The sequence below is a fragment of the Schistocerca americana genome, chromosome 4 (genome assembly GCF_021461395.2).
Source record: "Schistocerca americana isolate TAMUIC-IGC-003095 chromosome 4, iqSchAmer2.1, whole genome shotgun sequence".
In the NCBI taxonomy this organism is placed as follows: Eukaryota; Metazoa; Arthropoda; class Insecta; order Orthoptera; family Acrididae; genus Schistocerca; species Schistocerca americana.
The window spans coordinates 563,241,458-563,255,010 of record NC_060122.1 but is presented as its reverse complement, the minus strand read 5'-3'; the positions used below and the strand labels follow the sequence as shown (position 1 = coordinate 563,255,010).

Sequence of the window (13,553 nt, the reverse complement as noted above, 5' to 3'; positions counted from 1 at the left end):
CGTTTCTGCAGACAGTTCTAAGCGATGCGTGAGACAGCGTAATGAGCGATGCCACTGGACAGAACATGAATGGAAATGAGTGATTCGAAGTGATAAATTGTACTGTACCCTGTGGCAATTCTGGTTTGTGTTCAGGAAAACGTTATCTACATCATGCGTAGTGCCATCAGTGACGTACAGAGAAGGTGGTGGTATGGTATGAGGGTGTTTACACATTGTGTTTAAGAAAATGCTGAATGTAGAAGGGGAGAATGCATTTTAGAGCAGAAAATCGTTCATGCAGGAGAATTGTGCAAATATACTGTCATTTGATGATTGAACAGACTTGTGTATGTGCAACATTGTAATAAGCATTTGTGGCGCAGAGAAACAAGTGGAGGAGTTGAAAAAAATAAGTCAACAGGTCCGAATGAAATCCCAATTAGATTTTTCAAAAAGTACACTATGGCACTGACCCCTTGTGTAGTTTGCATTTATTGTGAATCTCTAGTCCAGCACAAAGTCCCAAGTGACTGGAAAAAAGTGCAGGCAACTCCTGTGTGCAAGAAAATTATACACCAATTTCACTAACATCAGTTTTCTGCAGAATCCTTGAACATATTCTCAGTTTGAATATAGTAAATTTTGCTTGAGGTCGAGAATCTTAGGTCCATAAATCATTATGGTTTTAGAAAGCATAGCTTATGCGAAACTCAGCGTGCACTTTTCTCAAATGCTATACTGTGAATTATGAATGAAGGGCAACAGGCAGATTCCATATTTCTAGATTTCCGGAAAATGTTTGACATGGTGCCTCATTGCAGGCTGCTAAAGAAGGTACGAACATGTGGAATAGGTTCACAGATGCCGGTGTGGCTCAAAGACTTGTTAAGTTATAGAACCAAGTGTGTTTTCCTTGAAGGTGAGTGTTCATCAGAAAACAAGAGTATTGTCAGGAGTGCCCCAGAGTAGTGTGATAGGACTGGTGTTCTTTCTCTACATACATGATGATCTGGCAGACAAGGCAGGCAGCAATCTGTGGTTGTTTACTGATGATGTCGTGGTGGACAATAAGGTGTCGAAGTTGAGTGAGTGTAAGAGGATACAAGATGAGAGACAAAATTTCTAGTTGGTGTGATGAATGGCAGCCAGCTCTAAATGTAGAGAAATGTAAGTTAATGTCGATGAGTATGAAAAACAAATCCATAATGTACGGATATAGCATTAGTAGTATCCTGCTTGACACAGTAACATTATTTAAATATGTGGGCGTAACGTAGCAAAGCGATATGAAACGGAATGAGCATGAGAGGATTGTGGTAGGAAAGGTGAATGGGCAACTTTGGTTTATTGGGAACATTTTAGGAAAGAGTGGTTCATCTGTAAAGGAGGCTGCATATAGGATGCTAGTGCGACTCATCTTGAGAGCTGCTCGAGTGTTTGGGATCCGTATCAGGTCGGACTGACAGAACACATCAAAGCGATTCAGAGGCAGGCTGCTAGATTTGTTACCAGTAGGTCTGAACAACACATAAGTATTACAGAGATGCTTCAAGATTCGAAATGGGAATCCTTGAAGGGAAGGCCACACTCTTTTCGAGGAACACTGCTGAGAAAATTTGGAGAACTGGCAACTGAAGTTGACTTCTGAATGATTCTACTACCACCAACATACACTGTGCATTAAAGACCGAGATTTGCGAGTGAAACAGGAGAGAATGGCCATGAACTATGTTGTGGTTTGTGGAATATTTACATAGATGTAGATGTAGATGTAGAGGGGTTGGTAGGATGAAGTACAAGTTTGTGTGACACAGAAAGGTACAGAAAATAATATACAAAAGTAAGTGAAAGTGTCATAGGAAGAGTGATCAATTTGAAGGTCTAGGATTAATGATATCAGAGAGAGTGATGTGGGACATGAGATAATGCACCAACAATCAACGTGGTCATGTAGCTGTGTGTTGTGCATGGACGAAACAGTTTATACAGTGTGACTCATAAGTGTGGTGTGGTTTGGAAGGCAACATGTAAAACAGCAAGGAAGAGAAACACACACACACACACACACACACACACACACACACACAAAAAAAGACAACCGTCTCTGGCTGTTGAGCAACTGCAAGCAACAAGCAACAGCACATGATGAGAGAAGCAATATAGGTGGTGGAGGTAAGGAGATGACTGGGGTGGGGAGGGATAGCCAGGTATGGGTGGGGGACAGTAAAGTGCTGCTTGTGGCAGCACACAGGGATGAGGTGAGGAGAGGGCAGGGCAGCTAGGTGTCTGCCCCCAAAAGCAGCACTTGCTTCACAGCTTGTGCCATCTGGATCCTCCCTACCAACACCAGCTTTTCTGAAATACACAGGTGGGAACTCTCCTTGCAATACATCCTACATTCCTGTAAACCTCCGGCCATCAATCTTCGTTCGTCACTATCCTTCACCCACAAATCCCCTACCCTGTTCCCACTTCAGACTACACAACATTCTGTTCCATCAACACACCCACAGTTTTTTTTACTTCTCTCCTCTCCACCTCCCACCCTCATCTAACCTCCCCACTACACTGCACCTCGCTGCCCTACCCTCTCCCCACTTTGTCCCTATATGCTCTCACAAGAAGAAGTTTATTGTCCCCCACCCTGCTATCCCTTCCCTCCTCACTGCATCCTCCTCCTTACCCCCACCATCCAGATTGCTTCCCTCATCAAGGCTGTTGCTTGCAATCTGGCCTTGGCAGCCAGGGACAGTAGTCATGTGCATGCAAGTTACATTTGTTTGAATGTGTGTGTGTTTTGTCCAATGCAGAAAAAGGTCTTGTGGCCGAAAGCTTACCCTTTGTAGTAATCTTTTTGTTAGGCTGTCTGCGACTCAACATCTTCACTATATAGTGAGTAGCACTCTGTCCTTTTCATAATACTGTGAATATTTCTATTTTTCTGAGGAATCATAACAGGAATTTTGCAAGTCACAGTTTATATATTTTATCTACTGTTTTACCAACAATGTAGAAGATAGCTTAGTTTCAACATTTTTTATTAAATCTGTTAATGGTCACGTTACATAATATTTACAAAGAATACATTTTTTTTTTAAACCAGACATTACTTTCAGCACACATCCTTATGTGAGTAAGTACCTACATATGTTTGTATCAGCAACCAAATCTTTCCAAAATTTTCACGTACTGTTTCACAGCTTTGTAATAATTTTGTAAGAAATAGGAGTTTCTTTCCACTCCATTTGCCAGGTTTTTTACTTGTGTTTCACTGGAACAAACACAAAGAAAAACAGTTAGTTGCCATCATAAAATTATGACATGTACTGGACAAAAACTAGCATATTTATGGAAATATCCACTACCTAGTAAAGTATCTTATGATTCATGCTGTGATGCATTCACTTGTCCCACTGGATATCACATGAAATAAAAACAATGCTGCCACTGGACACTGACCCACAGAAATATTCCACCAGATGATTCATGTGTGTGGGTGTGGTACAAATGGTGTGTATATAAATGTGTTTTGGTGAGAGTGAAATTTTATGGTGGATGGTGACATTTGGGCCATTACCTGTAGTTCCACTGAGTTATCAATAAACTTTAGTTATTTTTTTTTCACTATGTACAGGGTGAATAAAAAAGGACTTTACAACTTTGTAATGATATAGAAATTTACTGAGATAACTTACTTTGTAGCAGACAACCTCAAGTTTCATACAAAAATGTCAAGTGTCATTTTGGTTCAATGTGACTACCATTTGTGATGCAGCAAACATCCTACCAGTAATCAATTTCTTCCCACTTGTTGCAGCAAACTAGGCATAACTTATGCAATGGCAGTGTGGATTTGATTTTTCTGGTTGACTAAATTGTTTGGTAGGAAAGGAACATGCACTCTGTCTTTAATGAAACCCCCAGAGAAAGAAATCCAGTAGTGTCAAAGGCCCTTCACGGTCAATCCTCCAATCTGAGAAGTGATTATCCAGGAAACCTCTAACTTCTGTGAGGAAATGATGTAGTGCACTGTCGTGCTGGTAGTAAATTGTCACATCTCGGTCACCTTTATCAATCTGTGGAAGTAAAATGTTTTGAAGCATATTCAGACACACAATAACAATGACAGTTTCCTCCACTAAAAAGAAATGGCCGTACACTTTTCAATTTGCTAAGGACACCAAACATGTTATCTTTGGGGCTGTAACAAACATGTTCCAGGGTTGCACTGGATTTCCAGTGTCCCATGTTCTGCAGTTGTGGGTATTCAACGTGACAATAATGTCTAATTGTCCTCTATCTGATGCACAATTTCTGCAAAGAATTCCCATGAGCAAACTCATCTTTATAGTAATTTGCTGTACCATTGTGTATTTGTATGGTTTCATGTGCAAACATGTATGCAGTACTCACCAAACAGTCTTTTGTGGAATGCCTGTTTTGCGAGATGCATGTCTCACTGATTTTCATGGGCTGCGGGCAGAGCTCTCCCTCACCTGTGTGACATAATCATTAACACACAGGCGACCTGCTGACTTATCATTTCGCAGTGAACAACCAGCCTTGCACAAAGAGTACATTGTAGGCCTACGTAAAGGATCTTTAGTGTATCTGGTGTGAAATTTACACTGAATAGTTGTTGCAGAGTTCATTTCATGAAACCAAAACACGCAGAGAGCATGCTTTACATCAGTGAATGAAGCCATTTTAACTGCGCACTATGGGGTAGTGATGCATTACGTGAACCAGATTTTAGTTTGAAACTTCCTGGCAGATTAAAACTGTGTGCCCGACCGAGACTCGAACTCGGGTCCTGGCAGAAGTAAAGCTGTGAGTACCGGGCGTGAGTCGTGCTTCAGTAGCTCAGATGGTAGAGCACTTGCCCACGAAAGGCAAAGGACCCGAGTTCGAGTCTCGGTCGGGCACACAGTTTTAATCTGCCAGGAAGTTTCATATCAGCGCACACTCCGCTGCAGAGTGAAAATCTCATTCTGGAGATTTTAGTTTGTTTGCTACAAAATGTCACACCTAATTATGTAAGTTATTTCAATAAAGTTGTATATCATTCCAAAGTTGTAAAGCCCTTTTGACTCACCCTGTATATTTATCAAGGTAAAGATTAGCTCTTTTTCAGGCATGAATGATAATCACCTATGAAGACATCTTGGAAATTTGAAAAACCTGCTCAACAGGACTACTCAACAATGCAGTGACAGACAGTTCACCTGTCAACAAGTAGTTTCATCATGGCAAACAAAAGTTTAACAATGATGATCTTTTGCAGGATTCTTCTGTTAACTTATCTGAAGCATAAAGGTGAAAAGTCGAGTGTTTATTAACTAGGCAGGAGATGAAGGCTAAAGCATGAAAATAAAATGCCACAATAATTGACTGTTCTCAGATTTTATTTGACAGAGGGAAAACTGTGCACTTCGTTGGGCATTTGACGTAACCACAGTGGACATAAAAAGATGCATTATACTGCCATTGTTGAAAAGTGTGTGAAACAATCTCAATCAATGTTGAAGAATTACTGCTAAATGCTGTATTCAACTGGCACTAAAATTACCACTGCCAGTAACTATAGTTCAATAATAAATGCATGTTAAATTGGAAAAAAGGGGGGAAAGGGGTAAGAGACCATTTTTCATCCATGGATAATCGGAGCAGGACAAATTTCAAATTGCTAAACAATGTATTGAGTTCTACAACACACACTTAAGACTAGGGTGTTCCAGACAGACCTGATTTCAAAAGACTATACCTTCTTAGTGAAAGAAGACAGAAACTTAGGGTGGACTTCAACTTTCATGACGTTACCAGTAGGGTCTTCCAGATGCAGTAAGCTAGCTTTTTCACTACCTAATGTGCTCAGAGTTGAGATGGTAATAACACACCAACAAAATGGTTTTGCATTCTGCCTTTCCACACGTGAAACTCAGTTACGATGATATAGTGTGGTTTTCTTTGTAAATATGGTATAACGAAGACTGTTTGAGCATAAAGGGTGTACGGATTTTGCGAAGCACCATTTGCCTACAAGGCTCCCTGATAACATAACCATTTTTCGAAATATGAAAAGGCTCCTAAAATTTGAGGAGAACTGTGAAGCCACATATGAAGAGCAGTGAATGCAGCAACTCCACACATGCTTGCAAATGTATGAACCAAGTGAGACCATCACTGGAAGTCTGTTGTGCGTACATTGGAGGGCTTATTGAACTTTTGTGAAAGGCAAACAAAAACTTTGATCTATACAAAATTGTAAAAGGGTGTAAGTGCAGGCATGTAAAAGATAAACCTTTTAAAAATGAAACTGTTATTTTGAAAAAGTGAACTTCGTAGTCCTATGTGTAAGTTAAAATTCATCCTAAGTTTCTGTCTTAATTAAAAAAGAAGTTATTGGCTTGTGCAATTAAATGAATCTTTTTGAAAAACTTTTATACTGATCTATCATTAACTAAACAGTCTTCTCCATATTAACAGTAATGGGTAACAAACAAATTAATCATGTGAAAGTCAATTCAGAACTTTAAGTGACACTTTAAAATCTCAGTAATCAGGAGGACAGTGTTTACTCTTGCCTAATAAACACAGACATACTTATTGCAATAGTGTTATACAAATTTGTCAGAAAGTTATCAACAGATATAGAAATGACACTAAGAAAATACTTTTTTTACTTGATCCATCAGAGCACATTACTCCGATATTAAAATTTTCGGCAAATGTTGCCCATCTTCACACATGTTAAAAAAAATTAGAAGCAAATGACAACTGGAAACTTAATCCTGAGTCTTAATTATAACAATGATGATAATGTTTTGACAATGACATGTCATGTTATTTGCTAGGATGCTGCAGAGATCTGGAGGGTGACAGAGGGTGGGGTCGGAAGGCTACGAGGAAGAGAAGGTTTCATTTCAGGTCTTGACTTCAGAAAGTCATATGTTGAGAAATTTGTTATGACATTCAAGGCCTGGGTGGCACTGGGCGACAAGGGGTACGGCAGGTGCCTTCTCAGTTTTTTGAAAATGAAATCTGTATCAGTCAGAGGGGTAAGCAGAGGAGAGACTGCCTGGGAAACATTTTTGAGAATTTTGCAGCCAGGGATTGGTTGTTAATGTAGGTGTTGAGGGATTCAGTAGTAAAGTAGATTATGTCTGCCACATCAACAAACTCCCCCTCGCTTTCCACCACTACTGATCTTATACATTTCTCCCAGGCAGGATTCTCCACTCACCCTCTCAATAATAAAGTTACCATTTCCAAAAAAATCAGACGCACTCTCCTTGTCACCCCGGCCTTGAATGCCTCAATACATTAATCCACTAAGGTTATCACTTTCTCAAGTCAAGTCCTGAAATTATATGTTCTCTCCCAGATAGTCTCCCTACATTACCCACTGGAACTTTCTGCCTTCCCTCCTCCTCTCCCCTTCTCCAACCAGTGTAACATTCCAGTCAAAGCAAGCAGCATACCCAAACTATGATCCCTACACCATGGTTCCTACCCGTGAAACACCCCCACTATAAAAACTGACCCATGCACCCACCAGACTTCTCCAATCATAAATCTAACAATATCAAGGGCAAAGCAACTTGGGAAATTGTGGATGATGTTTATCACCTATCTTGCTACCACTGCATAGCTTTTTACATAGGAATAACCACAACTACACTGTCTGAGCACATCAGTGGGCATAGAAGAAATGTTCATCTCAGGCACATGCTGCACCCAATTACTGAATATCCTCTACAGCTCGAATCAGTAGACCATAAGACACCATGCGACTATTTGGATCCTCTCACACAATACTAGCTCTCTGAATCTAGAGCTGGGAATATGCATTCCAACACTTCCCAACAATCTCTTGAATTTAACCTCCATCAACACATCTAACCCCACCCACCCTTTTTTCTCATTATAATAATGTTTTTCATTTACATTTTTATACATATATTTTTATTTATTATATCTTTATTGCATTGCATTTAATTTTCCATCTTTGTTCTCCTTTCAGCCCTCTTTTCTATCGCCCCCCCCCCCCCCCCCCCCCTCCAGTCTCTCCTAGTTCTTAATAAATGCACTATTCATTTCTCTTCCTCTTAAATATCTTTATTACTCAGCCTGTCCTCATTTTCTCTGGAGTTCTACCAATGTACCATCCTTGACTTACTACTATCAGAGATACTGCCCGCCCCCCCTTCATCTTTGTCTTCTTTTGTGCTCATAGCAGGTGCGTCAGTCTGAATGACCTGCTCTTCTTTTTAATCTCCCCTAATCAACCCTACTCTCCTCCCTGAAGCTGGAAGCCGGAACTAGAAATCTATGATCGTGGCCTATACTTCTATGTACGCGTGTATTGGCAGTACTAGGTATAAATATTCACCTCTTGAAGGTAAATACTGACCAGCAATTCTGCCTCATATAACAGTTTTCTCATTTGAATTTTCCTTTTGATTATATAATGTTTCAGTGTATCAAAGGTAATGCAGGGAGGGGGGGGAGGGGGGGGGGGGTGTAGGGAATTATAATGAAAGGCAAGAGGGGACATTACAAAACTGTGTGTACTTACAGGACCACTATTAAAACATTAATAACAATGCCAGTACAAATTTTTAAATACAAAGTACTGAAATGTCACTTGCATTATACAGGGTGTTTAAAAAATGACCGGTATATTTGAAACGGCAATAAAAACTAAACGAGCAGCGATAGAAATACACCGTTTGTTGCAATATGCTTGGGACAACAGTACATTTTCAGGCGGACTAACTTTCGAAATTACAGTAGTTACAATTTTCAACAACAGATGGCGCTGCAAGTGATGTGAAAGATATAGAAGACAACGCAGTCTGTGGGTGCGCCATTCTGTACGTCGTCTTTCTGCTGTAAGCGTGTGCTGTTCACAACGTGCACGTGTGCTGTGGACAACATGGTTTATTCCTTAGAACAGAGGATTTTTCTGGTGTTGGAATTCCACCGCCTAGAACACAGTGTTGTTGCAACAAGACGAAGTTTTCAACGGAGGTTTAATGTAACCAAAGGACCGAAAAGCGATACAATAAAGGATCTGTTTGAAAAATTTCAACGGACTGGGAACGTGACGGATGAACGTGCTGGAAAGGTAGGGCGACCACGTACGGCAACCACAGAGGGCAACGCGCAGCTAGTGCAGCAGGTGATCCAACAGCGGCCTTGGGTTTCCGTTCGCCGTGTTGCAGCTGCGGTCCAAATGACGCCAACGTGCACGTATCGTCTCATGCGCCAGAGTTTACACCTCTATCCATACCAAATTCAAATGCGGCAACCCCTCAGCGCCGCTACCATTGCTGCACGAGAGACATTCGCTAACGATATAGAGCACAGGATTGATGACGGCGATATGCATGTGGGCAGCATTTGGTTTACTGACGAAGCTTATTTTTACCTGGACGGCTTCGTCAATAAACAGAACTGGCGCATATGGGGAACCGAAAAGCCCCACGTTGCAGTCCCATCGTCCCTGCATCCTCAAAAAGTACTGGTCTGGGCCGCCATTTCTTCCAAAGGAATCATTGGCCCATTTTTCAGATCCGAAACGATTACTGCATCACGCTATCTGGACATTCTTCGTGAATTTGTGGCGGTACAAACTGCCTTAGACGACACTGCGAACACCTCGTGGTTTATGCAAGATGGTGCCCGGCCACATCGCACGGCCGACGTCTTTAATTTCCTGAATGAATATTTCGATGATCGTGTGATTGCTTTGGGCTATCCAAAACATACAGGAGGTGGCGTGGATTGGCCTCCCTATTCGCCAGACATGAACCCCTGTGACTTCTTTCTGTGGGGACACTTGAAAGACCAGGTGTACCGCCAGAATCCAGAAACAATTGAACAGCTGAAGCAGTACATCTCATCTGCACGTGAAGCCATTGCGCCAGACACGTTGTCAAAGGTTTTGGGTAATTTCATTCAGAGACTACGCCATATTATTGCTACGCATGGTGGATATGTGGAAAATATCGTACTATAGAGTTTCCCAGACTGCAGCGCCATCTGTTGTTGAAAATTGTAACTACTGTAATTTTGAAAGTTTGTCCGCCTGAAAATGTACTGTTGTCCCAAGCATATTGCAACAAACGGTGTATTTCTATCGCTGCTCGTTTAGTTTTTATTGCCGTTTCAAATATACCGGTCAGTTTTGAAACACCCTGTATTTACGAAGTTGCTATTTCCAACCCAAAATTTCTATTTTTGGTATAACCACTATGTTACATGTTTTATATTGTTGTTGTGGTCTTCAGTCCAGAGACTAGTTTGATGCAGCTCTCTATGCTACTCTAGCCCGTGCAAGCTTCTTCATCTCCCAGTACCTACTGCAACCTACATCCTTCCGAATCTGTTTAGTGTACTCATCTCTTGGTCTCCCTCTACAATTTTTACCTTCCGTGCTGCACTCCAATACTAAATTGGTGATCCCTTGATGCCTCAGAACATATCCTACTAACTGATCTCTTCTTCTAGTCAAGTTGTGCCACAAATTTCTTTTCTCCCCAATTCTATTCAATACCTCCTCATTAGTTATGTGATCTAAATACCTAATATACAGCATTCTTCTGTAGCACAACATTTCAAAAGCTTATATTCTCTTCCTGTCCAAAGTATTTATCGTCCATGTTTCACTTCCATACATGGCTACACTCCATACAAATACTTTCAGAAACGACTTCTTGGCACTTAAATCTATACTCGATGTTAACAAATTTCTCTTCTTCAGAAACGCTTTCCTTGCCATTGTCAGTCTACATTTTATATCCTCTCTCCTTCGACCATCATCAGTTATTTTGCTCCCCAAATAGCAAAACTCATCTACTACTTTAAGTGTCTCATTTCCTAATCTAATTCCCTCAGCATTACCCGACTTAATTCGACTACATTCCATTATTCTCGTTTTGCTTTTGTTGATGTTCATTTTATATCCTCCTTTCAAGACGCCATCCCTTCCGTTCAACTGCTCTTCTAAGTCCTTTGCTGCCTCCGACAGAATTACAATGTCATAGGCGAGCCTCAAAGTTTTTATTTCTTCTCCATGGATTTTAATACCTACTCCGAATTTTTCTTTTGTTTCCTTCACGGGGATAGGCTACAACCCTGTCTCACTACCTTCCTGACCACTGCTTCCCTTTCATGCCCATCGACTCTTATAACTGCCATCTGGTTTCTGTACAAATTGTAAATAGCCTTTTGCTCCCTGTATTTTACCCCTGCCACCTTCAAAATTTGAAAGAGAGGATTCCAGTCAATATTGTCAAAAGAGTTCTCCAAGTCTACAAATGCTAGAAATGTAGCTTTGCCTTTCCTTAATCTATCTTCTAAGATGAATTGCAGGGTCAGTATTACCTCACGTGTTCCAACATTTCTACGGAATCCAAACTGATCTTCCCCGAGATCAGCTTCTACTAGTTTTTCTATTCGTATGTAAATAATTCGTGTTAGTATTTTGCAGCTGTGACTTATTAAACTGATAGTTTGGTAATTTTCACATCTGTCAACACCTGCTTTCTTTGGGATTGGAATTATTATATTCTTCTTGAAGTCTGAGGGTATTTTACCTGTCTCATACATCTTGCTCACCAGATGGTAGAGTTTTGTCAGGAATGTCTCTCCCAAGGCCATCAGTAGTTCCAATGGAATGTTGTCTATTCCCAGGGCCTTGTTTCGACTCAGGTCTTTCAGTGCTCAAATTCTTCAAGCAGTATCGTATCTCCCATTTCATCTTCATCTACATCCTCTTCCATTTCCATAATATTATCCTCAAGTACATTGCCCTTGTATAGACCCTCTATATACTCCTACCACCTTTCTGCTTTCCCTTCTTTGCTTAGAACTGGGTTTCCATCTGAGCTCTTGATATTCATACAAGTGGTTCTCTTTTCTCCAAAGGTCTCTCTAATTTTCCTGTGGGCAGTATCTATCATACACCTAGTGATATATGCCTAATTTTTCCTCTAGCCATCCCTGATTAGCCATTTTGCACTTCCTGTCGATCTCATTTTTGAGACCTCTGTATTCCTTCTTGTCTGCTTCACTTACTGCATTTTTATATTTTCTCCTTTCACCGATTAAATTCAAAATGTCTTCTGTTACCCAAGGATTTCTACTAGCCTTCGTCTTTTTACCTAATTGATCCTCTGCTGCCTTCACTATTTCATCTCTTAAAGCTACCCATTCTTCTTCTACTGTATTTCTTGCCCCCATTCTTGTCAATCGTTCCCTAATGCTTTCTCTGAAACTCTCTACAACCTCTGGTTCCGTCAGTTTATCCACGTCCCATCTCCTTAAATTCCCATCTTTTTGCAGTTTCTTTAGTTTTAATCTGCAGTTCATGACCAATAGATTGTGGTCAGAGTCCACATCTGCCCATGGAAATGTCTTACAATTTAAAACTTAAATTTTATATTAAAAATCTGTATTTCATGGAAAATAACTTTTTATGAAAATTAACATTTCTTGCTGTTTTTCACTAGTATGAAATTAAGATAATTCACTGCAATGAGAGTAGAACTCAAATAAAACAAAATGCTTACTTGACATGTCCATATTTCTGGGTTATTGTTATACTGTCTTCCAATATTTGTTCCCAGTTGCGGAGATCAATATGTAGTTTGAAACATATGGCCAACTTGTAACTCATTACGTTGAATGAAACACTGAAACAATTAAAAATTTTACTTTTACATTTAACTACCTAATTCTCCAAGTTCTCTAAAGAAAGCATACAAATGGAACATGGAGCATGATAAATAATGAACAACATAACAGGGTTTGTAAAGGAAATGTTCTACAAGAAAATCTAACATTCTCATTAGAGACTGCATCTAACATCTTTAGGTGCAACGACTGTGCAGATACATTAATGTTGAATCACAACTGAGGCATGACTAAACAAAGTCCCTATAAAACTAGCTGGCATGTTTTGACTGTCCCTAGAGTTTTGCCATAAGATATTCTAATAATCATTTAAATCCACAATATTATGAAAAGGATAGCTGCTAGTCACCATACAGTGGAGATGCTGAGTCACAGATAGGCACAACAAAAGGACTGTCACAAAATAAGCTTTTGGACAATAAGGCTTTTGTCAAAAATAGATGACACACACACACACACACACACACACACACACACACACACACACACACACACACAAAGGCGGGTATTCCATTGTTTAATTTAAATCAGTCATACAAAATAGATGCCACAGGGACAGGTCACTGTGATGTGGAAAGAGGTCAAATATGTAAATTTTATTTAAGTGCAATACAATGAAACATCTTACATTTTGCAAATATTATTGTGTTACAGTGCTAATGTTAATTCTAAAACAACCTAAAACACCAATTTTATGAGTTTAATTAAGTGGCTCTCTGCAATGGAGTAAAATGAGTTGCTCAACAGAAAGTTGTTTAACTGTCTTTTCACCACATTACCTACATTTGATATGGTCTGGCAATTTGTTGAATACATTCATACCCATTTACCTGACTCCTGGTACTAGTGTTTTCACCCTGAAATATTTC

General features: G+C 40.0%; 1 protein-coding gene across 3 annotated transcripts in view; it reads right to left on the bottom strand.

Annotated features, from left to right (window-relative positions):
* Window positions 1–3,036: 3,036 nt before the first annotated feature.
* LOC124612921 overlaps window positions 3,037–13,553 on the bottom strand; it is a 271,212-nt gene continuing 260,695 nt past the window's right edge. For all 3 annotated transcript variants that reach the window (XM_047141411.1, XM_047141413.1, XM_047141412.1), the window contains 2 exons: window positions 12,561–12,683; window positions 3,037–3,253 (listed from right to left, as the gene is read on the bottom strand). In XM_047141411.1, the coding sequence (XP_046997367.1) occupies window positions 3,139–3,253; window positions 12,561–12,683 (238 nt within the window). In that variant the 3' untranslated portion in view covers window positions 3,037–3,138. The remainder of the gene's footprint in view (window positions 3,254–12,560; window positions 12,684–13,553) is intronic.